Source organism: Chrysemys picta, chromosome 11 (genome assembly GCF_011386835.1).
Source record: "Chrysemys picta bellii isolate R12L10 chromosome 11, ASM1138683v2, whole genome shotgun sequence".
NCBI classification, from domain to species: domain Eukaryota; kingdom Metazoa; phylum Chordata; order Testudines; family Emydidae; genus Chrysemys; species Chrysemys picta.
The window spans coordinates 37,804,239-37,828,846 of NC_088801.1; the positions used below are offsets into that span (position 1 = coordinate 37,804,239).

The window sequence follows — 24,608 nt, forward strand, 5'->3', positions numbered from 1 at the left end:
ACTACAAGACAATGGAGAATGACGACCAGTGGGTGACATTCGCTGCTCTACAGAAGTCCAGTCCAAAGCAATATTTAAGTCTTATGTAAGGCTGGGACTTAAGTAGTTCATGGACCTTGCAATCTGCCCAAAGGCAAATTTTACTCAATACGCCAAAACCTGAGAGGTGCTGAGCAACTACACACCCACTCAACACCTTCCTCCAAAACATACTTTCACAATCCCAACGTTAGAATTCCAGAACAAGCCATTTCAAGCATATTGGAAAGGATGATAATTACTAGCTAGCCTCACAGCTAACAGTTTTAATATCCAGGGTTATATGCCAGGAATTACTTTAAATGACTATTTTTATAACCTCCTGTAAAACAGGGGGTTTGTAGCATTATCAAAATCTCTGTGTACGTGATGCTGTGGACTGTATCTAAAACCCTTACTCACTGTTTTGGATTTTATATCAGTAGTCCTCACCTGCAGCTTTACAAGTCCTTCCATTGGCTTCTAAAATGTATCCTTCATCACAGTAACACCTCGAAGACCCTCTTTCATTGTAACAACGCTGACTGCAAAAGCCTGGAGGTTCACATTCATTAATATCTTCACAGGTCTTGGAGTCATTAGCAAGATAGTATCCAACTGGACATGTACACTGAGCTCCAAATGGCCCTTGAATGCATTCGTGAGTACAGCCAGCATTATTGTCAGAGCAACTCTCCTGATCTGAAACAGGGGTGAGGGAAAACAAGCAGATTTTTTTCAAAGTTTCTATGATTGCGTCAATCCTGTGCATTTGCACTATGAGCCACATTCTGCTTTCCAACATACCCATGCAACTGCCAATTATTGAGAATGTGGCCAGGATCTTTATTCATCATACTAAAGTATAGTATGTATAATTCATAAAAAGGAAAGTATGTTAATAATATTTGTCACTATTATGTAAAAGGAATTCAAAACATAAGAGTGCTTTGTTAAAGTTCTACAATGCTTAAAAGCAGAGTTAGCTGGAAGTACATAAATCATTTACAGTGCAAATGGGAAACTGAAATATTATTAATACACAATAATTTAATATGTTTCATAATCATACCTGGCTGGGGTTCATCTGAGAGCGTGCATTGATTAAAGAGAGGAAGGAAGCAAGGAAAGAAAGAAAGAAGTTACACTTAAGTGAAAATCAATAGTCACAATCAACATAACACAAATTCTGCTCACTCTGATTTTAGATTAAAATCAGAAAAAAACAAGGTTAGAAATATCTAAGAAAATAGTGAAGATTGAATCCAATTTAATTTTAAATGACAGTATATTTGATCAAGTTCCATTTTTAAAATGTTGGGCATAAGCAAATAGGGTCTAATATTTTACTCCTCGATAAAACAAACTCTCTACTGAAGTCAATGGAAGTCCACTGAATAAAGAATGCAAGATTGGGCTCCCAATCATGTGGAGTGAATTCACTGGAATTGCCTTTCTACTGCAAGGTGCAGTTCACCTGTCTGAGATTCACACTTAACCAAACTTCATATTAAATCCCAACACATTTCTGAGTTCACAATGAATCTTGCATTTTCTACTAGAAATGTTTCTATGCCGCATATACAACAAAGAAGCAGTGATGATGCTCATTGTGTTGCATAACTTTTTGAAACAGCACAAAAGTTTCTAGGCTATTGTACATGCTAAACAGCAACTTACTGCAGAGTGGGGATTCATCAGCTCCATTAGGACAATCTGCGATGTTATCACATACTTTGCTCAGATTCACACAAATGCTGTGACCTGGACATTGCCACTGCCAGCTGGGGCACCGGAAAGGCTGAGTGGGACAATCTCTCTCATCACTCATATCCCTGCAGTCATTGTCACCATCACAGATCCACGCTCGATAGATGCAGTTTCCATTCTCACAGCGGAAAAGAGATGGAGGACAGGTCCTGGCAGGACATCTTTGATGTTCATCCGAGCCATCTGCACAGTCAGGATGGCCATCACATTCCCAGTTAGCAGGAATGCAATTGCCATCAGACTGACACTGGAACTCATTCTGGTGGCACATCCCTGGTGGTCTTGTAGCTAGAGGAGTGATATTTGGTGTTAAGGAAAGTATTTACATGCTCAAATGAAGATGCAAATACAAGGGGTCTAGTTCAACTCTGGTATAAGTGGGTACAATTCTTGAGAAGTCAATAGAATTGTACCCACTTGCCACAGGTCCAAGTCTGGCTGCAGACAGGAAGTTTTAGACTCTCCTAAATACTTTTGCTACTTTTTAATGCAAAAACCAGGTAGCTTCATTCACGTTTCACACCGTGTTGAGTATGTACACATTAATATGCACACGCACGCAAGTACTCACACAAATTGCTACAAGTCTTTGAAACAGCAATTATCTGCTCGCTATACCTCAAAATCTTGATTAATTTTAATGTACAAAATTACTCAAAGGAACTAGCTCAAATTACAAAGTATTTAAGCTTCAGTTACGGTCTAGCTCTTGTGGGTTATAAGATTTCAAAAAAGTATCATAATTCTAAATATTTTAACATTTTCTTTCTAAATCTTAAAAAAAACAATGCTGGGAGCAAGTCTGCCAAAACCCCCATTCGAGGTTTGGATCCACAAAGAATGAAGATGCTAGCCTATGCCAGAAAATTTGCTCTTGTCTGGAACCTACTGTATGCAGAGTTTCTGCCTGGGAGAAATATTTTTAGACTAAGTATTTTGAAAGTAGTTTTGAGGTTATAATAGTGGGTGAAATACAGTTTTTATAAACTTTAATAACCAGAGCCTTTATTTTAATGTCTATGCATCATAGTGTACTTACGACAACCATTCTCATCTGAATGATCATTGCAGTCAAAAACACCATCACACTGGTAATAAGTATTGATGCATTGGTCTCCACTTGCACATTTAAACTCTGAGGCACTACAGTTGTATACTGCAAATGAATAAATACAGTATTGCATTAGCTATTACCTTATAAAGGGCTAGATTGTCCCTATCATGTCTGTAGGTACAAAAGATAGGCAGATGCAAGAAATCCAGGCTTTATTGCAGTCTCTTGCTCCCTGGAGCACAGAAACTGTAAAGCCTTTGCACCCCCTGGGAAACCAGATTCCCCCCAGTGGCAGAGATAAAGCAGGTTGCTGGCACTCTGCACCAACTCACACAGCAATGAACATACTACTCATACACATTGGGGAATTTTAGGAGGAATTTTGCGTCTCTGAGCAGCTCCATGCCAAACCCTCTAAGAGCCTGTGCTTACATGGCATGAGAGAGTCCAAAGAAACCAGCATGTGCAACAAACAAATTCATAAATAACCATGTTTACGAGGGAAATTATACTTACTGCAGTCATGCTCATCTGCTCCATCTACACAATCCTTGTCCCCATCACAAACATAAAATGGGTCAATGCAGCGATGGTCAGGACACTGAAATTGACCAGGTTCACATGTCCCTGTAAAATCTATTAAGAGAAAAATAAAGGTGTTTGCATTCTTTCCTTTCTACCTTGAACCAGCAAAATGGTCAGAACATGAAGACATCAGAATCAACTCTCTTAGCTATGCATGCTTTCTAACAGCTAACAGCAAGATAAATTAAAAAACATTCTACCATAGACATTAGTACAAGGTAATGATTTATTTAGCTGCAGGTTGGAAGTCATGCAAAATAGGACCATAGAATCATAGAAATGTAGGGCTAGAAGGGACCTCAAACGGTCATCGGGTCCAGCCCGCTGAGGCAGGACTACGTATATCTAGACCACCCGTGACAGGTGTTTGTCTGACCTGTTCTTAAAACCTCCAATGAAGGGGATTCACAACCCCCTAAGTAATCTATTCAGTGCTTAACTATCCTTAAAGTTTTTCCTAATATCTAACCTAAATCTCCCTTGCTGCAGATTAAGATGTTTACTTCTTGTCCTACCCTTAGTAGACATGAAGAACAATTGATCACCATCCTCTTTATAACCAAGACTCCACCCTGTGAGAAGGAGACTTGCAGAAGGGTGACCAGGGAGCTTACGCTTTACTCCATTGCAAAAATTCTGTGAGCTATTGCTGGGTGAAAACATTCACCCTATCTTATCTGATGAGGCCTTCCTATCAATAGACTAGTCCAGGGGTAGGAAACCTATGGCACGTGTGCCGAAGGCGGCATGCGAGCCGATTTTCAGTGGCACTCACACTGCCCGGGTCCTGCCCACTGGTCCGGGGAGCTCTGCATTTTAATTTAATTTTAAATGACGCTTCTTAAACATTTTAAAAACCTTATTTACTTTACATACAACAATAGTTTAGTTATATATTATAGATTTATAGAAAGAGACCTTCTAAAAATGTTAAAATGTATTACTAGCACGCGAAACCTTAAATCAGAGTGAATAAATGAAGACTCGGCACACCACTTCTGAAAGGTTGCCGACCCCTGGACTAGTCAATGGCACTACTCATGTATGTAAGTGTTTATAACCCTGTGCCTTAGTTTCTTTGATTTTGTAAACTGCAATGCAATGGGATTTTGCAGATACCACAATTCAGAGCAATATAGTTGTCACAATCACATCATTTTTAATAGTGACTGCTTTGTATTTCCATGTGGTCTTAATATTTGAATGTATGTTGGCTTTTCCAAGTCTCATAAGACAGAATAGTATTATTCCAAGTTCCATATTGGTTCTTTCTTTCCTTCTGAACATATTTATCCCTCTCATATACATATGTACATATATTTATGTAGTCATATGTAATCTATACACACTGTACTGCAAACCAGATAATTCTGACACTTACTGCAATTTTTTTCATCTGACCCATCACCGCAATCATTATCTGTATCACATAGCCAGATCCTGGGAATACACCTGCTATTGTCACAGGTGAACAAGGTTACAGGGCATGAAGTGGGACCCTGAGTAGGACAATGTTGTTCATCACTGCCATCAAGACAGTCATTATGTTTGTCACAATGCCAGCGACCTGGAATGCACTGCCCATTGCCACAGGTAAAGGCTGATGAAGCACAAGAATTATCTAAACAAGAAACAAAATATGAAAACATTTGTACAGCAATAGCTCCAAAACTTGCCTTCCTTGAAAACACATTCAAGGACTGTAAATGTAATTATGCAATTTCTAAAACTTGTATCAAAACCATTATTTATGGCAAGAAACCATCAGTAATTTTAAGAAATTCATTCTTAGAACAATTTTTGAAATTGTAATTATTAACGATAAGGTAAAAGGTAAAGGTTTTAAAAAATATTTCAAAACAATCAAAAAAAGAAGAAAGGTCACTTGCTCCTTCATTCTCACCAAAATGACATCTTAGTTTTTCTACAGTAACAGTACAGATCCAGATTCTACTCTCAGTTACATACATGCAACTCCCAGTAAAGTCAACAAGACCCTTAATTATAAATCACCTTGAAGATGCCAAGCACCAAATAAATATGTGGTATTCATCGGATATCTTGTCTGTATTATATTATCAACAGTAATTCTCCTACTACTCTCCCAGTTTATTTTTGATCCACAAATTTAAACACTCTGTACGTTTGAGCCAATTTATAGCAAAGCCAGGAAATGAACAGTAAAGGCTGAAAGTGCACTCTTCATTCACTTTACTGTGGAATGGGAGAAAAGACATACAGGCAACAGGCTTGGGAGAACTCAGGGAGATAAAATAAAAACCTTTCCAAACCTTTAACCAGAACCCAAACCCTGATATAATTTTGTTCAAACATCCTCATGCCTCTGCATTTACTAACTTCATCTGGGAGCAGAAATATCAAAATACTACAAGCAGCTATTCTTGTAGTACCCTTAGGGTTACCATATTTCAGCAAGCAAAAAAGAGGACGGGAGGAGCCCCGCCCTAGCCCCGCCCCTGCCCCTCCCACTTCCCGCCCCCCCCAGAACCCCCAACCCTCCCCCTGTTCCTTGTCCCCTGACTGCCCCCTCCTGGGACCCCTGCCCCTAACTGCCCCCCAGGACTCCACTCCCTATCTAAGCCTCCCTGCCTCTTGTCCCCTGACTGCCCCAACCCTTATCCACACCCCCACCCCCAGACAGACCCCTGGGACTCCCACGCCCCATCCAACCACTCCCCACCCCCTGACAGCCCCCCCCAGAACTCCCAACCCATCTAAACCCCTCTGCTCCCTGTCCCCTGACTGCTCCGATCCCTCTCCGCACTCCTGCCCCCTGACAGCCCCCCCCAGAACTCCCAACCCATCTAAACCCCTCTGCTCCCTGTCCCCTGACTGCTCCGATCCCTCTCCCCACTCCTGCCCCCTGACAGCTCCCCCCCAGAACTCCCAGTCCCCCACCTCCCCGCTCCTTGTCCCCTGACTGCCCCCTCCTGGGACCCCTGCTCCTAACTGCCCTCCAGAACCCCACCCCCTACCTAAGACTCCCTGTTCCTTGTCCCCTAACTGCCCCCTCCTAAAACCCCCCCCCAACTGCCCCCCAGGACCCTACCCCCTACCTGTACCCTGACTGCCCAAAACTTTCTCCACTCCCCCCAAAAAGCCCCCCCCGTTTCTTGACTGCCCCCTCCAGAACCTCCCTGCCCCTTCTCCTACCCCCTGGCCCCCTTACCCTGCTGCTCAGAACAGGGTGTTGGGCTCTGTGCCAGCCGGACACGTGGCTAAGCTCCCCAGCACAACAAAACCCGGTCCCTGGCCCTGCACAGAGCTGCCGGACCGGGCTGCAGGGGAGAGCTGCCCTTGTATCAGCACAAAGTGCTCTCGCTCCCGTTTTGCTACGCTGAGTGGCAGAAACCGCTCCCCATTGCAAAAGGGGAGGGCTGCACTTTGTGCTGATACACTTGCTCAGAATGCAGGGCGGATCCGGCTCCTCTACAGCTGCTCCGGAGTCCAGCCCGGGACTTTCCTGCAGCCCTCCCAGCCGCTCGCTCTGCTCTGCCGGGGGAGGGGGGAAATCCCGGACATTGTGAGTGCTTTACAAATTCCCCCCGGACGCTATTTTTAGCACAAAAAGGAGGACATGTCCGGGTAAATCCGGACGTATGGTAACCCTAAGTACCCTGCAACCTAACTAATCCCTTAAAGTTTACTAATGGAAATCTCCTAGGAAAAGCCACTCTTGTGACACTGCAAGCCCCATTTTCAGTCAAAAAATGTACCGTCTAAGCTTCAGGGGCCCAATTATATAACCCTTATTCATGTAACTCCAGTGGGACTAGTCACATGGATTAGGAAGATTTCTAAGATTTGTCCTCAAATAAACACAAAAAATCAATGCAGACTGAGCCACCAAAAGTTCTGCAGTGCAAGTATCACTAACTGTAAATTACAAGGACAACTTACTTAGTGATCCACAGTTTTGTTCATCACTGTTATCATGACAATCATCCACACCATCACACCGGTAGTACCTAGGCACACATCTTCCATTGCCACAGGAAAATGAATAGGAACCACACTGCAAAGTGGGTGGCTCATTTGATGGATCTTCAATACATGTCAGCTGATTAGGACCCAGCTTCATACCATATGGACAGCCACAAACCCTCTGAAAATTAGGTACTGGGAAGCAGAAGTGGCTGCAGTCTCCATTGGGATTTGTTCCTCTATTACAATAGTTAGATCCTAAAAAGAAAATGCCCTGAGAGATTAATATATGTTCAATTTGTAATAGTCTGGAAACTGTTAAAATACATTGTTTATCATAAAACATAGCATAAACTGTGGAAGATTAATGATGTAAAACTAAATGATCTGGGTAAAATTTAAAAAAAATATTTAGGGCCTAATTCTGCTCTCATACTAGTGCAAAGTCAACAGGGTTAGAGTGGTATAAATGAGATCAGAAGCAGGCCCATAGTACAGCAAGTGTTTAATAACACATTTCTCCTAGTAGGAAACAAATCTAACAACATGCTACTTATTTTGGCTCCAATTCTGGCAAGTGTCTGGAAACAAATACACACATATGCTGCAAACTGGAACTTCTTCCTGAGTAAGGATAATGGGATTTGACACAATATTTGTATAGCACCTTGAAAATGTAAAGCACTACGTAAGTGGAAAGTCTCATCACTAGATTTTGTTGCATTTTTTGTTAAATTGGTGGATTTTTCAGTGCCAGTGTACTGCATGTAGTACTTTATTCAAATAACCTCATGCACAGAATTTCAGCCGAGTGAAAAGACTAAAACAAAATTTTAACCATGTAAAAGGTGATAATTTAAAGAATGGTACAGCATGACTTAGAAGATGTTTAATCCAGTCTTCAAGTTTTTGTCACAGACAAATAGTGCAGTTTAATGAAAATACCCTTTATTTATGAAAGTGGAAATACTGGGTTGTAATGAATAATAAATTGGGAAGAATGTAATGAAATTATAATTTCATCTTTATGAGGTTATTAAACAACTAACAGATACACCCACGCAAAACCACACTCAGTCACAGAACACTGAACTACATAATCAGTGAAAGCCCAATGGGGTAACCTTTAAAGGTCAGAGGGCAAATCCTTTGACTCTTTTGTGAGTACAACAATCTAGCTTACCTATTTGAGAATGAGCATCATAAGATTTTACATGCATAATATTACTAATGCCCCTCCTAATAATAGTCATTTCTCCTCCATCTGATTTCCTCACTCGAACTATTCCTCCAAGTCTCCAATCAGTAAAATATGCATAACCTGTATTGAAAGACAGTTAATACTTAGTAACAGTTATAATACAATATGATACAAAAGGTCAAATGATGCTGGATAAAACCTCAATGCTGGTCATGTAAATCTAATGAATTCTCATGCCTAAGTCTTTCAGGAAAAACAAAAAATGGTATCGAATACAAAATGATTGCATAATGCATTGTGGAAGCTATTCCATAAACTGATTTGCCACTAAATCTGTAGAAACACCTTCTCCAAAAACAGATCCAACCTGCCCTCCCAGACTTTGTCTAAGCTCAAATTCAGATCTGATTCTGTATCAGAATGTAATGACTTTGTCCCATCTCAACTTCTAATGCAACATTAAAAACTGTTTGCCAATACACTTTTCCAGCATCTGAAGATATTTTGCAAAATAACTTTTTGATATAATGTCACAAAAAGGGGGCAGGTTCTGATACTCTTACTAACATCATGTGAGCCATTGTAGATAAATATCAGGACATACCCTACATGCAACTGAGTCGATCCTGCAAGTACAAAGCACCTCTTGAGAGGTCAGTGATGGTTGAAGGTACACTGAACCTCTTAGGGACTATGATCTAGTCATTACACAATCACACCCTCCTAGAAGCTGTAGCTAGTAGTGTATCGTACCCAAGATATTGCACCGAAAAGGTTAACCTAGTTACAAGAACAATCATTTAAGTTCTCAAATGATTTCAGTACAAATGTGTGAAAAGCAGCCTTCAAAAGTAAACAAGCAGCACTAGGTATATTTTGTTACAGAAACTTTCAACACTGCCTTTTTGTAGAAAACCTGCATCGCAAAAGATTGCATAATACTTCATCGTGTACAGTCTCAGCTCATTTCATGGTAAACTGTTATGGATTGTAATACATCTAATATTTTTCAATGCCAGACTCACCTCCAAAGATAGTCAGGCCAAATGGATGAGACATCTGATTAATGCGTTCAAGAGTCCTTCTGTCTAACCCATCAAAGGTACTGTGCTCAATTTTATCAAAAAAGGCATCCACCCAATACAGCCTTAAAGCACTAAAAACAATAAAAATATTTTATCTCAAAGAATTACATGTTTACAAACAGAAATAAGTTTCTCAATAAGTGAACAGTCCTAGACTAGATTTTTCATGAAGTTATTTCAGAATTTTTTTCGGAGAAAATCTCAAATTTCACATATATTTTGACATTTTGAAAAAATACAGCTCCCGGAGGAAATAAAAGCACTGCAACACACAGTTTGAAATATAGTGTTCCATACTTTTGCTTCTTGTAAACAATAAAAGATAGTTGCAAAGGTGTCTGTTACAATGCCCCTAACTGTTTAAAGAAAGAAACACATATTTGCTCAAAAGGCCTTCGTGGCTTCTTATCGATCTTTTTCTTACCCCCAATCAATGGCTAGGCCATTGGGCCAGCCAAGTGTTGTGTTCACAATTGGCAAGGCATGGGATCCATCACACCAGGCTCTCATGATTTTAGCAGGGCGGAACCAATCTGTCCAGAATATATAACTGGGGGGAAAAAAGAAGAAAATGCCTGGGAAATATTCATAGCCATGAAGAAACAGCTGTTTTTGTCCACTGAAAATAGTTTGGTTAACACAACAAATGCACAATTCAAAAAAACATGCACTCTCTTTTTTGTGTCACACCATCACAATCATTTTAAAAAATCAGATTTTCTCTTGGTTGGAAGAAATGGCTCCATCCAGCAGCAGTATATTTCATAATACTCATCCAGGTATTCTGCTAAAACTAAGCGGGGAAAATGACCCAGATTCACTAAAAGTAAGCAGGGGAAAGGATCCAGATTCATTACATCTGATCCAAGGAGGTGTAAATTGTACATCCCAGAGCCAGCAGAGTCCCTTCCATACACTAAGAGATGGGAGAAGGTCTTTGCACTGCTCTAAACAGTTTCCACAAACCCTTCCTCTTTCCATAGTTCGATGCACATGAATACACTTGAAACTGGAGATGGTAGATGCAAGCTCATGAGGAACCAATGCAATCTTGATGCAGTTAGGCTGCATAATAGCATATGTGAACAGAGCACTAATGGACACTGAACCATGCTATGCACATGGAGAGAGAAACTGCTGTTATCATTTGGGGAACCAAATGCTTCCACTTATATTTTTTTGGTAACAGATCAGTGACCGCAGCACTGGGAAATAATATTTTATAAAAGAAACTCAGAGTACCAACATGAACTGGGAGGTGCGGAATAAGATTCCATGCATATGACTTAAAGGTGAAACATCAAATCAGACAAACAACTCAGATGACTACATGTCATAATAAAACAGATGAGAGCAACAGCTCTGAAGCACGTTGCTGATTCATTTATTATATTGTTATATATTCACGGCACTCCTAACTCTCCATCCCTTGAAAAAGTAAAGAGGTACTCCAAAATATGATTTCTTGCAGAAGATAAGTGACTCAATTCACTTGGTAGACAATTAAAGCTGAGTTCAAACACCACAAGAGACTTTATACATATTTGCACAGATAAGTTACTAATTGATTGTGTTGGTAGGTAACAAGACTCTCTTAAAAGCGGCTAATTTGGTGATTCTGAAAATCATTACAAAACAAGTGGTGGAGCTCGAACAATAAGGAACCAATGAATCATAAATACAAAACAAACATGTTGCAGGGAAAGGCACATTTCAACAGAGAGCAGAATTAGGGCAAAAGTCAAATTAAAAGATCAGGCAGATAAACCTCATAAAGCAATAGAGCACATACAGCAGAAATAGAGATGTTAGTTAGACAGCAGAAAGAGCAAAGTTGTTCACTCCACTCAGTGCCAAATCAGTACAAACAACAGGAGTCAATGGTTGCAGCAGAAACTGGAGTCTGTAAGATCACAAGGAACTCCTCTCATCTTAAAGTAATTGTGAAGGACCAACTGGCTGTGCTGAAGAAGATGAAGATGAGATGAAGGTTATGACAACACCTGAGTAAGATAATACAGAACAGCAGGAGGAAGAAAGGAGCAAGGAGAGAGAGAGAGTTTACTAAACCAAAAAGATAATATATAAAGAGAGAGCAGCATCCTCCTAAATACTTTAAAAAGAGTGTGTGTGTTGGGTAAGAGTAGTGTCCAAGATTTATAAACCTAACAAAAGCTGAGTATTTCTTTAGATTGGGAAGGGGGCAGTGTTCTGTAATGCTAAATGTTTAATTAAATGAGCAAAAATCAAGCACAGGAAGTGACCTCCAGGTGCCAGATTTAACAGGTTAATGAATAAAAATGCTGGGTAAGAGCAGCGGTTTCAAGGATCTGTGTAGTTACTGGTTTTCAATAGTACATATATTACCTCCTTGGTCCACCCTTATACAGTTAGTGACACTAGGAGCAAAATATCTATTTTATGCCCAGTACCCTCTACTTTTCAGATGTTTTGTTCCTTTAGGCATGAGGTAGCCACATCTTTGTCAAGATTTTAAATGTATAGTGCGATTTAATTCAAAAAGAAAAATCAAACCAAAAGATGAAAAATTCCTTTCTTAATATTTACAGGTAGGCATTAATATGTCCATGGTTTTGTCCTGACCTGTCAACGCACCTACAGTCATAGAGCTGAGCTTAGCTGCTTAACACAACTCTACCAGTGAACAAAGCTTCACATTCCAAGGGTTAGAGATTAAGAATGTTCCTTATCAGCTCATCACTCCACTTTTAGGATAACTCAACCCCCTAGGGGAATGGGTTATTAAAAATGAAGATGCAATTAAGGAAAATATTCAAAGAATCATTAAGATACTCTACACCAGGGATAGGAACCTAAAGTATGCAGTGAAAGTGACACTTTAGCATAGCTGCAGTTGCATGGAGAGTTGCAATTAAGGTTAGACATTTCCATCAAAAGAAACACAGCCTCTTCTTTTCATTGTATTACACAAAGCAGAATCTTATTGCTTTGAGTATATGTCAAAGACAAACAGCAGCATCTTACAAGTTTCAAATAGAATTATTCAAATACAGAAAATGAAAGTCATAAAAGGATCCAAATTATAATTCTCAGAACTATCCTGTGTTCAAAATAATACATATATAACTTTATCTCTAGACTGTGGAGGCGGAGAGCAATTTTCTAATCCAAATGATATAAAACTAACAAGCTTCTCTTGGCTTTATATCAATAGACAAAAGCAAAAGAAAAAAATCTGTGCCTTTAAAGATAATTTTGTTGAATATTCCTTTCATGCTCAATGTGTATCATCTTGTACTTTGCTTGGGATGTTGTAATCTGGGCCAGGATAAGAAAAATGCAGAAGGAGGAAGCTGGAGAGAAAGAGAATATTTTGGAAAGTAGCTGAGGTCCAAAACCAGAAATTCTGAAAGGTAAATTTAAACTGCTGGTGCTGCTAAAACATACAATTGTTTGCAGCTTTTAAAATAAAAACAAAATCAGACTTACCCAATAACAGGATGAACCACTATTGATCGAGGGTTATTTAAATTCTGGACAATAGTTCGTCTAGATTTATCAGTCAACCTCATAACACTAATGCTCCTATATCGAGGATCTGTCCAGTACAGGTTCTTTGAGATCCAATCAAAAGCCAAATCTTCAATGCCTTCCACCCTATTGGCTGTCAGAATTTCTCTGCCTAGAATTTGCAATATACACAGTATAAATTAAACCCTTTGGATGTGGATACAATCACAGGAAAGCACAATTTTGTTCACAGAACAGAGCAATTCTGCTTTTGGATAATTTTAATTATCTATGAGTAACCGAGCAATGATATAGCAGGCTGGATTGCACCCCTTGTGCCAGAGAGGGTTTGCTACACTCAGGAGATTCATCCTGGAAGAGGGGAAATTAAGGTTTGGCCAGAAAAGGGCAGCTATAATTTACAAACAGGGTTTCATAGGAGTCCTACAAAGGGGGGTCATTAAGGCATGCACTGAATCAGCACATCGTTTAGGCACCCTGGCCATGCTTCCTCCCTCCCCAGCCAGAGCTACCCACTGTTTGGGCAGCGCTGGCCAACTTCAAGCTCCCTGACAGAGCCGGGTGATGAGCACTCTGGTGATTTTTCACCAGTCTGATACAGGAGTGAGTCAAGTCCAATAAGGCCAAGTTCTCCCCTCCCATATGTACATGTAGCCCTTGCTGAAGTCAAGGGGAGGTGTGCATGTGTACGGAAGGGCAGAAACTGGTCCTTAATCTGTACCTTAGTCAGGAACACTCCTAACAATACCACAAATAAGATTCTTATTAATCATCACACAACTAGTGTGGTTTCTTGCTATAGTGCACTATCTCAAACAATCAGGCCAGAGTCTTCATTTGTCTCATAGAAGGAGATAAAAACAAGAAACACCCGATTTTCACCATTTAAAATACAGCAGAATTGATGAACTGGCACTGGTTGAGAGAGTGGGAGGAGGGGGCACAAATATTTCACTCCTAAGTGAACATAGCAGGAATAATTCTTAGGGACAAAGTTGCCAAGTTTGCCAAAGACTGACAGAGGTGTCAGTTTATGGATAACACAATCACATTAAGATTATTATTATTCAATATTTACATTTCAGTACCACCTCTAGCGCTCCCAATCAGGGACTGAGGCACCATTATGCTAGCCAGCATATACACCTATAATGGAAAGACATGAGGGAAAACAGAATCCAACAATGACTTGAGTGGGAGTTTTGCCTGAGTGTGGACTGCAGTAGTGTGCCCTTAAACAGGGAAAAATAACACAAAATGCAAGCATCAGTCCTTGCAGTTCCTTTAAAGGAATTGGAAGGATCCTTACTGCCTTATCTTTTTGAATGTTTTCAGAGTGGTATTTACAGTAGCCCCATATAAGATTAGTACAAATATTTGCGATCGTACTTTCTCAGCCTGAAATTGGGATTGATATTCATCTGTATTTCTCTAGGATACTCCTTTCTGTGTTTTTGATATTTTACTGTCATTGTTTCAATTAGCTGGCATTTTCTAAAAATGCAAGATTATTTACATATCTTAGTATATGAATACTAATATGTAATGGAGCAGAATCACTGCACCCTCTACCTTGGTAAAAGAAAGTGAAAACCCTACTTGAGGGCCTCCAGCGGTATAATGTCCTTCCAGAGCTGGGTTGCAGTGGTGCAAGCTAATCACAACATCCTGTGCAAACAACAGTGGCCTGCAGACAACCAGCACAGTCCTAATGTAGAAGGATGGGTTTGGCTCTGGAGGACAGGAGATGAAACCTGTGTAATTTAAAGCTGCCCTTTCCTACAGGAAAAGCAGCAATGGAGAGGTCACCTGCCTATGGCCAGTGGTGAATCCAGCTTGGATACACAGCAGGCAGCAATGGCACAAAGACGTACCATTTACACCAGCAGGGCATATATAGACTACTGGTTTTTGCTACTGCAAAACTTCAGTTTTGGGTGGCCTGATTCCATACCCACTGCAGTTTGGGTGTACAAAGAATGTAAGACTGGAGCTTGAGTACATTTGCGAAATGGCTAAAATTTGCAGGAGGTTACAAAATTTCCTGCCAAGGCAAATACCCAGATTTTTCATATGAAGATACATACAGAAACCAAAGCAACAGTTTGCATCTCACCTGACCCATTCGTTTTTTGTTTATAAATTATATCTCTAGTTGTATCTGAAAAAAAAATGGTGTCATCCTGGGCATAGAAGTCAATTCCAACAAAATATGAAGGGCTCCCAGTCACTGGGATAATCACATCTTCCTGGGTGGAGAGATTGAATGGGATCCCACGCACTGCCAACTGTGATGAAAAGAGCAAAAACTGTTGCACAGCTATAAAAGAAAAGAACACATATAGATTTTAGTGACTTAAAGGGCTTCCTCAGGCTCAGATGATACAAAATTAATTAAATGTAAGGTAAGGAACTTTTTAGTTTTATTTTGCAATATTTGTTTTGGCAATAACATTTAAACACATAAAACAGAAGGACTGGGAGGAAAAAGAGAGATGGAAGAAGACGAGAGAGAAGAAGAGAATGAGAAAAAAATAGAGTTTCAAGAAGAGGGAAAAGGAAAGAGCAGAAATGGAATTTAAGCAAATAGAAGAAAAATGGAATCTCTGAAAGAACATATGGTGACCTAGCAGGGTCTTCCACTTCTTCCACTTGCATAGTTGCTAAGGATCCTACATCTCTTTACAGAAAACATTACCCCAAGGAAAGCAGGCATAGTGGCTCTCTCATTAATTTCCATGGTGACCACTTGTGCAAAGAGAATTGATAGGCTGTATGGGGCTACCTCTGCCACCAGACCATATCTGAGCTGACCACATCAGCTCTTTTCTGACACTTGTAGCAACACAAGTCTTAAGCCACCATGCTCCTAAATCACCATGAAAAGACAGGAGCAACTGTGGAAGTTGTTACATTTAACTTTTACAGCTGTCAACAGAGGTCATGGGAAAAAGTGCTGAACAACTTAGCATATCTAACCCCACATTGGTAATGAAAAACGGGGAAAGGATACTCTGAATACCTGTTTACACAATTTTCTAGACAAAACTGGAATAGAATCCCCTCAATGCTCCCTTATCATTTTTCTATGGGAACTCCTCCTGTCTGCCCAGTCCCCTCCCTTATAAACTCCCAAAAGGTTCAGTTCCTGGGGCTCTGTTCTTTTTGATCTACTTTCTTTGTCTCAATTATTGTATCTCTCTCAGCTATTATTTTTTTGTAGCTGGTACATAGCTATGGAATTCATATGTTTTGAAGTCATTAGTGCACTGGCCATTTACAGATATAATTTTATCCATGGCAGTGCTACTTGCAACAGCCACTAATACACTTCCTTACCAATGCAATGTCGCCCATCCACGCGTAGATCAAAGCCCAGGGTGCATTTGCAGCGGTAGCCCAGCCCATCGTTATCTGTTTTGTGACTGAGAACACAGATTTGTTCGCAGCCCCCATTATTACTTCCACAAGGATTTCTTACTGGAAAATAATATGGACGGAATTAAATCTTCATGCTATAAACTTTCCATCCATCATCAATTTTTATATTTTCAGACATTTTTTCAGTATTTATGGCAAATCATTTGGAGGTATATTGCCTAATGAGGACAAAACTCCCATAGGAAAATATGACACGGAGGGCCCTGCAAGATGCTGAGTAATTCCCAGGAGGTGCCGATCATCAACTATCATTAAAGTTAACCAGCATTCAGATTGCTTGGCACCTCCCGAAAGGTATTCAGCACATTGCAGTGTGGGGGCCATAGCTTTTAAGGTAAACGCTTTGGTCTATAACTTTCTGCATTCAGTCTATGGCTACACTAGAGAGCTTGCAGAGGCGCAGCTGCACCGCTGTAAGCTCTCTAGTCTAGCCACTCTAAGCTGACGGAAGAGAGCTCTCATATCAACTTAATTAATCCACCCACAATGAGAGCATAGAAGCTCTGACGCCGACATAGCGCTGTCCACACTGGCGCTTATATCGGTGTAACTTACGTCACTTGGGGGTGGCTTATTCACACCCTTGAGTGACGTAACTTGTACCGACGTAACTGGTAGTGTATATATAGCCCTACACTCAGTACATAGTTATGTCTCACATACAGTATTCACTTGTCACTGAGGGCCTGATCCAACTGCCATTAAAGTCAATGGATATATACTTCCATTTACTTTAATGGCAGCTGGATCAAGCCATAAAAGTGAAAATTGCTCATAAACACAAGTTTGTTTCTTCCAAATATCAATATATTACTCAGACGTTGCTTTTAAATTGTGTATAATCAGCTTCTTTACAATTAATATAACTGTCTAGTGTTTCTTTTAGCAACTCTAGATAGGACAATTCCAACACTTCTCTTGACAATCAGTTGGCTTACCATATGGCTGCCTGAGAGCATGGTAAACTGTCACTCCATATGGCCTCAGTGAAGACTGGTAGATAACTTGAGGGTTAGAGTCTGCAAATTTATTAGCCTTTATCACTGCCATCCTTGTCCAATCAGTAAAATAAACATTATGTTCAAAAAGACTTATTCCATAGGGATGAGGAATCAGTGACCCTCCATGAGCTATTGTTCTCCTGTTACAAAGACATTTTTAAGGTTACATGTAAAATATTGTCAGAAAGATAATTTCACTTCATTTTGATCAAAAACAACAACAAAAAATAGAACTTTACTAAATTATTAATTAGCTTCTGCTTTTATATACAAATAAGCTTCCAACATGTCTATGGGAGAGACCAACAGTGGTCAAAGAAGTGAAGCTGAAAAATATATGCAGAGTAGTGTCACAGAAGAAATGCAAGGTAGGCAGCGAGTGAATAATGCAGAAAGCAACTCAAAATTACTAAGGAAATGAGAGAAGCAGAAAGTGGCCAGTCTCCACAGAGAGGAGATCAGACAAGCATGGGACACTTGGGAAGGAGACAGAAGAGGCCTGGGATGGTGAAAAGATAAAATGCCAGGACATACTGAAGAAAATAACAAGTCAAGAAGAAAATTTGGAGAAGGCTACGGAAGGCCAAATAAGAGAGGCCTGCACTAGTTAAATGTGGACATATGAAAAGACCCAAATCCATCATAAAATATGTGCATTCCACACAAACGCTGAAATAACGTATGCTAGATCAATTATAGGGATAATGCAAAGTGTTTACTTCACTAAACAACACTTCACTATTAAATATATTAACATTAACCTGACTGAAGGTTCCTTTCCTTTATGTAGGTCAAATTCTATACCTCCAGGGGCCTCCAGTTATGAGGAGACATGTGCTGTGGTTTTCTGGTGTGTTACTCAGGAGGACATTAAATTCTATTTTAAGAGCACTTTCAAACTATACCATTGACTCACTTCAAAAATGCATAATTTGTACATTAATGTAAGATACTCAATGTTGCAATAAGTGATAAGTTTTTATCTTAGAAAAATACAGATTGTTCTAACCACTTGCATTCCTGCCTTACTAAACCATGAAAATGGCCTTGAAAAGAGCAGATATAAGGAGAAAAACAAAGATACCAGCATTGCTTTTATATGAAGAAACACTCTCTTGCAAATGAAGCAATAAACCGAGTAATAAAATTGTTGACTTGACAGACAACTGTTTTCTTGGACAAGATGTTAACGGGAACTAGAAAGGGAACAATTTTAGTCTCATGTCTGAGAAACACAGAGGCCATAATTAGCAATGTAGAGGTGAGGGAGCTTCTAAATAATAAATAATAGACAATAAATTCAGTGGTCACCATTAAAAGTCAACAATTACTTCTGTGGTAGCTGAGATACTGTGGTTACTCCCTATTTATATCAGGAGTGACAGTGTCTCAGACATCACTGTGTGGTAAATGATGGCTTTTTAATAGCTGTTACTGCAGATTTGTGATTAGGTTTGAAGTGCACTCAAAAAGAGAAGAAATCAGAACATTTTATTTCCATTGTGGTGTGTGGGGTTTAGGAAGCTCGAGTTTACAATGAATGTAACAAACTAGCACAAGGAAAAGACATAGAAAGAAAATGTAAAGTGTTCAAAGAAATAAAAACGCATGCCATCAAAAGACATGTATCATGGGAGTGGGCAATGAAAAACAATGTGAATGAAGAAGGAAGTGCAAAAATATAATCAAGGGGAAAACAGGACATAGGCATAAAACATGAGGTACAGTGGAGGAATTTAACATTTAACGAGTGACACATATCATAAATTAAGGTGTCCTACATCACATTCAAGTTGTGTTGTAGTTTAGATGTTGTGAATCTCATTTGGATAGACAGATCTTGAACCAGATATAGTACAACTGGCCCGTAAAATATAAGAAACAAAATTCTCTTCTACCTTTGAAGCCCATCATAAGTTACAGTCTCAATGTAATCAAAGCGGCTGTCCACCCAGTAAAGTCTCTTTGATACAATATCCAGAGTTATTCCAGCAGGCCAGCCTAATTTTGTTTTTATCAAATCTTGCCGGTTTGTGCCATCCATGAAGGCCCTTTCCACTTTAGGATCTCCAGAAAGATTATCCCAGTCTGAGAAAAATAAATAACTATAAAAGAAAAAAAAATTAAGGTCCCACGTTTCCTTGAGATTTTATAAAAAAGCTACATTTTATGTGGAATTTTCAAATTGTTTCATCATTTAAAACAGCACATTTTTAGAGTTGGAGCTATGGTATCAATTGAGATCAATCGGTGCACAATGGAAATATGCCAGTTGACACCAACGGAGGATCTGGCCTACAGGTTTCTCTACACGTAGAGTTCAGCAAGAACTGTGATTTCACCCAGAGGTTTATGGAACTTCTAATGTGCTCAGCAATGGACAGAGGAACCACCAGGAAAAAGCCAGGATCAACCAGGTGGGCCTTGAAGTGCATCATTATAAAGGGCATGAAACTCATCTCTCTGTCCCAGAGGAAGATCGAAACGGTTCATGCCTCTTACGTACTGCTGAAGTATATGGGGCAGGGACAAACAAAAGCAGTACAGGGTTCACCCACTACTGCATCCCAAGCAGCAAGAGGCTAGCAGCCACAACAAAAACCTTTAAGGAAAAATTCTATCCCCTGGATGCACATCACTATTCTCACTGGTTTCAATGGTAGCTGCATGTGCACATTGAAGACCAAAATCTTGCCATAATACTCAGGCTCCAAACAATGAGAGTAAAAGCATTCCATGGTGCTGCCGTAACAGACAGTTCTATAGCACGGTATAGCTAGGGTCTTAGTCTATATCTGTGTGTAAATTACCATTCCATAGGTAATATTATTTATCAATTAATTATATAGTCTTCCTCACAAATAACATGACACTGTACAATACATCATGTACAGAAATACGTTCACCCACAATAAAATGCAGACACCTCTGAGGGGCAAATGTAGGAGCCATACTACACAGGGATGTGAAAAGGGAGAAGGTTCAGTTAACTTTCAAACTGAGCATGATGTTTAAACTGGAATTTAATTGGGGTGCTGGGTTTAATACCCATAACTCTTGTGAAACGAGAGATCAGCCAATAGAACACAAATTGTCAAGGCCTCCCTTTTATGTTTTATTTCAAAAGACAATTATTGACTATTTCTTAGTTACTGTTCCTTTATATATGAATACAGGGATTTTAACCATCTTTTCTCATTACCTCACCTGTATCACTTACCCAACAGTTGGGTCGAGTGCTATTCCTCTAGGATTTCCCAGATTTTCAGCAATAAGAGTTACACGGTTAGTTCCATCCAAGTTTACCATATCTATTCTGTTCACACTGGTCTCAACTACATACAGTTTATTGTTAATCCAGTCTACTGCGAGATTTTCAGGTGTGTCAACTGAAACATTTAAAACTTCATGGATATCAGAACCATCAATCCCAACAGAAAACACCTGAAAATAAAATACATATTATTAACAAACAATTAACTACCATGATGTTCCATTAGTCATCTTAATTACTCACACAGTAGTTGTCATGCCTGAGGTAATCACGTGGCCCTATAGATATGGGGCCAAATTCTGCCCATGGTTACAACCATGTAAACCCTTTAAAGCTGCTCCCTAGGCTTTTGCAAAAAGAAATAAGGAGGATTTTTGTGAAATTTTGGATCCAAATGCAGAAACAGAGAGTTTGATCCATGTGTCATTCCTGCAGACTGGACAAGTTACCAGACTGAAAATGTCTTCCACCAGAGTAAAAATGGCAAAAGTCCTGGAGTAAAAAACAAAAAAACTCCATTGTTCTAAACCCAGTGACTGAGGATCTTGGGGATTTTAGGCCAAATGCAAACTAGATGAGACGAGGAATGTCATAGGTGCAGAACTCATAATGTTCTTAATTAGTTTGTACCTTAGCTTAATTGTTAACAGTGTTTAATAATCTTTGTTTTTCTAATATTTATGTATTAATCACAATGCATTTCACATGTAAGAGAATGCCTTATTTATTATTGTTGTTGTTACTCGTAGACGTTGCAAACAAGATTGGAGCTCTATTGTGTTATGTGTTACACAAACATAGATAAATAGACAGTCTCTGCCACAAAAAGCTTTTGATGCAAATGTCCATTCACTGAAGTGTTGGTACCTTTTACAGTAAAAGGTAAAATAACAATATAATTGCAGGCAAAAACATTTTACAGGTAAAACTCTGTCCTCAACCTTAAACTATGCTGCTGCAACTGGCTTAAGTATAATAAATGGAAATATTATGTGGGGAAAATGCAAGAATTGTGCAAAGCTAACAACTCTGGGGAAAATCCTGCCCTTTCTCCATGGCCATGCAGGGCCCTTGGCAGCGTGGCTCTGCTGTGGAAGGCTTGGCAAATTTACACATGTGGTAAACACCAGCTCAGTGACGGTAACCTCGCTCTGTGCAAACCCTCTACACATTGGGGTCAGCAGGGAGTGGGTCAGAGGTGAACCCAGAAGAGCTTCCTGTCCCCTATTCCCCAACCAGCAAGGGCAATAAGTAAGTGTCTTATAAAGACTTTTATTATTGAAATTAGGCTCTTTTTTTGTAGTCTAGAGTTTGGAGAAATGGGGTGTGTCGGTAATATGACATCTAACATTAGTGACATAGTACTATACTCAGAAATATACAGATTCTTTCAGACACAGCGTTATCAGCTTATTTCCAGTTTTGGTTTACTAGCCCTACAAAGTTCTTATAAAAGTTTTAGATTTATGCAACTGAACTGCAACTTTTATTCTTTTCAATGAGGTTGGGGGAGGAGAAAAGAGACAATGGTAAAAATGTGAGCCTACCTGCTTTAACATGTACCCCAAACCGACTTCTGAAAATTACTGTTTTACTCTGATTTGAACTGAACATATTTCCTCTTTTCAAAAAAAGTAGTGTAACAAAATATTGGCTCATTACACAAAATATTGTCAATATTTGTTACGCAAAGCTCAATTACAATTCCATTTGGAGTATATGGGAGAAATCTGATTTTTATCATCTTGGAAAACACAGCAGTTTTACATTTTAAATGATCAGGTTTCAAAAAATTACTAAGAAAAATTTGTCCAGTTTTGAAAGAATGTCTACTATTTCTCTTAATTAGGCTTTTGGACTCCATTTCTTATGAAATTAAAAGTTGCTCAAGATAGCACCATATAATAGCATGCTTTGTTTAATATATCAGATGTAACAGTATAGCTTGGAAAACGTGGTGATTAATGTAAAACTTCTCAAGGGCCTTTTTTGTTAGAAAACAAAGATACAGCCTGCATCTGCTCTCAAAAATGAAAAGCTATCAACACATTCTGCTCCTGAGTCTTTCTACTTCCAAAAAATCATATTTTTCTTGAAATTTCTACCTACCTTATCTTGCACTGTGTCTGTCCAAAAGATTCTACGTAGGTAAAAATGAAAGTCCACACCGACCGCAACGCCACGATTCTGGGATTGCACCAAAGTACGAAAACTCCTTCCATGGACATCTCCAATCAGCAAATCACGACCATTGGAGAAAATAATTGATGCAACACCAGCTGAAAGTGAGGGTAAGTTGTGACTACCCGCACAACATATAGATCAGTTATTCTGCAAACAGGGTCTAATGGGTTTGCAAACTACAAATAGAATACACATGTATAAACTAACACTTATCAATATTGAGCGTATACAACCTGCTGGTGGATGCAAATGTGATTTTGTTTTTGTAGATTGCACACATTGCAGCCACCTGTGAAAATCTGGCCCTTTAAGCACTGCATGGCAACCTGGTCTACAGGCTGGTTTGGAGTTTTGGAGGAGGCAACTAAGGAATGTGCAGTAAAAACACTTCTGTGTGAAAATGTTACCAAAAGTGTGTATATCCACATCCTGAAGAAGGTTCTCTCTCTCTCTCCCCCCTCTTCTCTCAAAAGGCCTTTTTCCCACATGAGAGATGGATATTCTTTGAGTCTGCCACGCAGCCTATCTTCTGTGAATTTCTATTTACTGCCACTTCCCATATGTATTCTTCATTCTCACATCCCATTAGAGCATTTCATAGCAGCAGAGACTCTCCAATAAGAAGGCTTTGAAGGAAAGTTTGTCTTGAAAATATATAACCATGGAGAGGGCGAGTGGATCTATTTCAGTGGAAGATATTTAAGACCCAAATCCTGCTCACTTCACTCAGACAAAGCTGCCATTAAAGTAAATGGAGCGAGCAGCCTAAAAATGATCCACCAGTCTGAAAATCCTGTTTCTAATTGAATATTGCATTTCAAAGATAGGGAATATCTCTGGAACCAGCAGAATCTTTCATGCCACTGGAACATTTTACATGTGCCTGCTGTACTCAAGCATATTTCACTACTTTTTTTTCCAATACACAGAAAATTACAAGACAATATTTGCTTTACAAGTAAAATTACAGCAAGAATCGCACTTGGTGCCATTTACTTACATGAAGTGTCGGCTCTACAGTGGCGGTGATGCTCCAAGAAATAACCTTCCACACAGTGACACTGGTGATGCCCAACACGGTCTTCACACAGCTGGTCACACACACCCCACATCTTACAATCATCAAAATCTGTTAAGAGGGACAAGGCATGCATATAAACAAAGCTTCGAACAAGGAGGACACAGTCATACTTGGCAGGCCTGAGAAGACTGTCCTCCCTTTTTTCCTTATATTTGGTTGCAAAGTCACTGTCGCTATGGGGTAGGTTTCCCCTTTGACAACAAATGCTTCTATTTTCTTTTCCTCAAAAGAAAAAGATCAGTGCAGCTGCCTAAGCTTCATGGGCTGCCTGACAATAACAAACCTGTTTGTGCAAGCAATGGAGGAAAAAATAATTGGTAGGAAAGGGATTTCAGTGTCTACCTTCCAAGAGTGATCAAGAACAATGGAAAGCAAATGATGGAATGAATGTGAGATACTTTCAGTAGATACCCACCCTACTGGACTCAGAAATATCTCTTATTTGAGGCTATACAT

General features: G+C 39.5%; 1 protein-coding gene across 4 annotated transcripts in view; it reads right to left on the reverse strand.

Moving 5' to 3' along the window:
* Window positions 1-24,608, reverse strand: part of LRP2 (LDL receptor related protein 2) — a 176,802-nt gene that overhangs the window by 101,709 nt on the left and 50,485 nt on the right. For all 4 annotated transcript variants that reach the window (XM_065561806.1, XM_024114865.3, XM_065561805.1 and 1 more), the window contains exons 10-26: window positions 24,072-24,200; window positions 22,997-23,166; window positions 20,834-21,057; window positions 19,512-19,718; window positions 17,551-17,753; window positions 16,511-16,651; window positions 15,288-15,491; window positions 13,130-13,322; window positions 10,083-10,208; window positions 9,599-9,729; window positions 8,556-8,693; window positions 7,349-7,630; window positions 4,809-5,048; window positions 3,359-3,478; window positions 2,828-2,944; window positions 1,699-2,076; window positions 472-720 (exon numbers count right to left, since the gene is read on the reverse strand). In XM_065561806.1, the coding sequence (XP_065417878.1) occupies window positions 472-720; window positions 1,699-2,076; window positions 2,828-2,944; window positions 3,359-3,478; window positions 4,809-5,048; window positions 7,349-7,630; window positions 8,556-8,693; window positions 9,599-9,729; window positions 10,083-10,208; window positions 13,130-13,322; window positions 15,288-15,491; window positions 16,511-16,651; window positions 17,551-17,753; window positions 19,512-19,718; window positions 20,834-21,057; window positions 22,997-23,166; window positions 24,072-24,200 (3,252 nt within the window). The remainder of the gene's footprint in view (window positions 1-471; window positions 721-1,698; window positions 2,077-2,827; window positions 2,945-3,358; window positions 3,479-4,808; window positions 5,049-7,348; window positions 7,631-8,555; window positions 8,694-9,598; window positions 9,730-10,082; window positions 10,209-13,129; window positions 13,323-15,287; window positions 15,492-16,510; window positions 16,652-17,550; window positions 17,754-19,511; window positions 19,719-20,833; window positions 21,058-22,996; window positions 23,167-24,071; window positions 24,201-24,608) is intronic.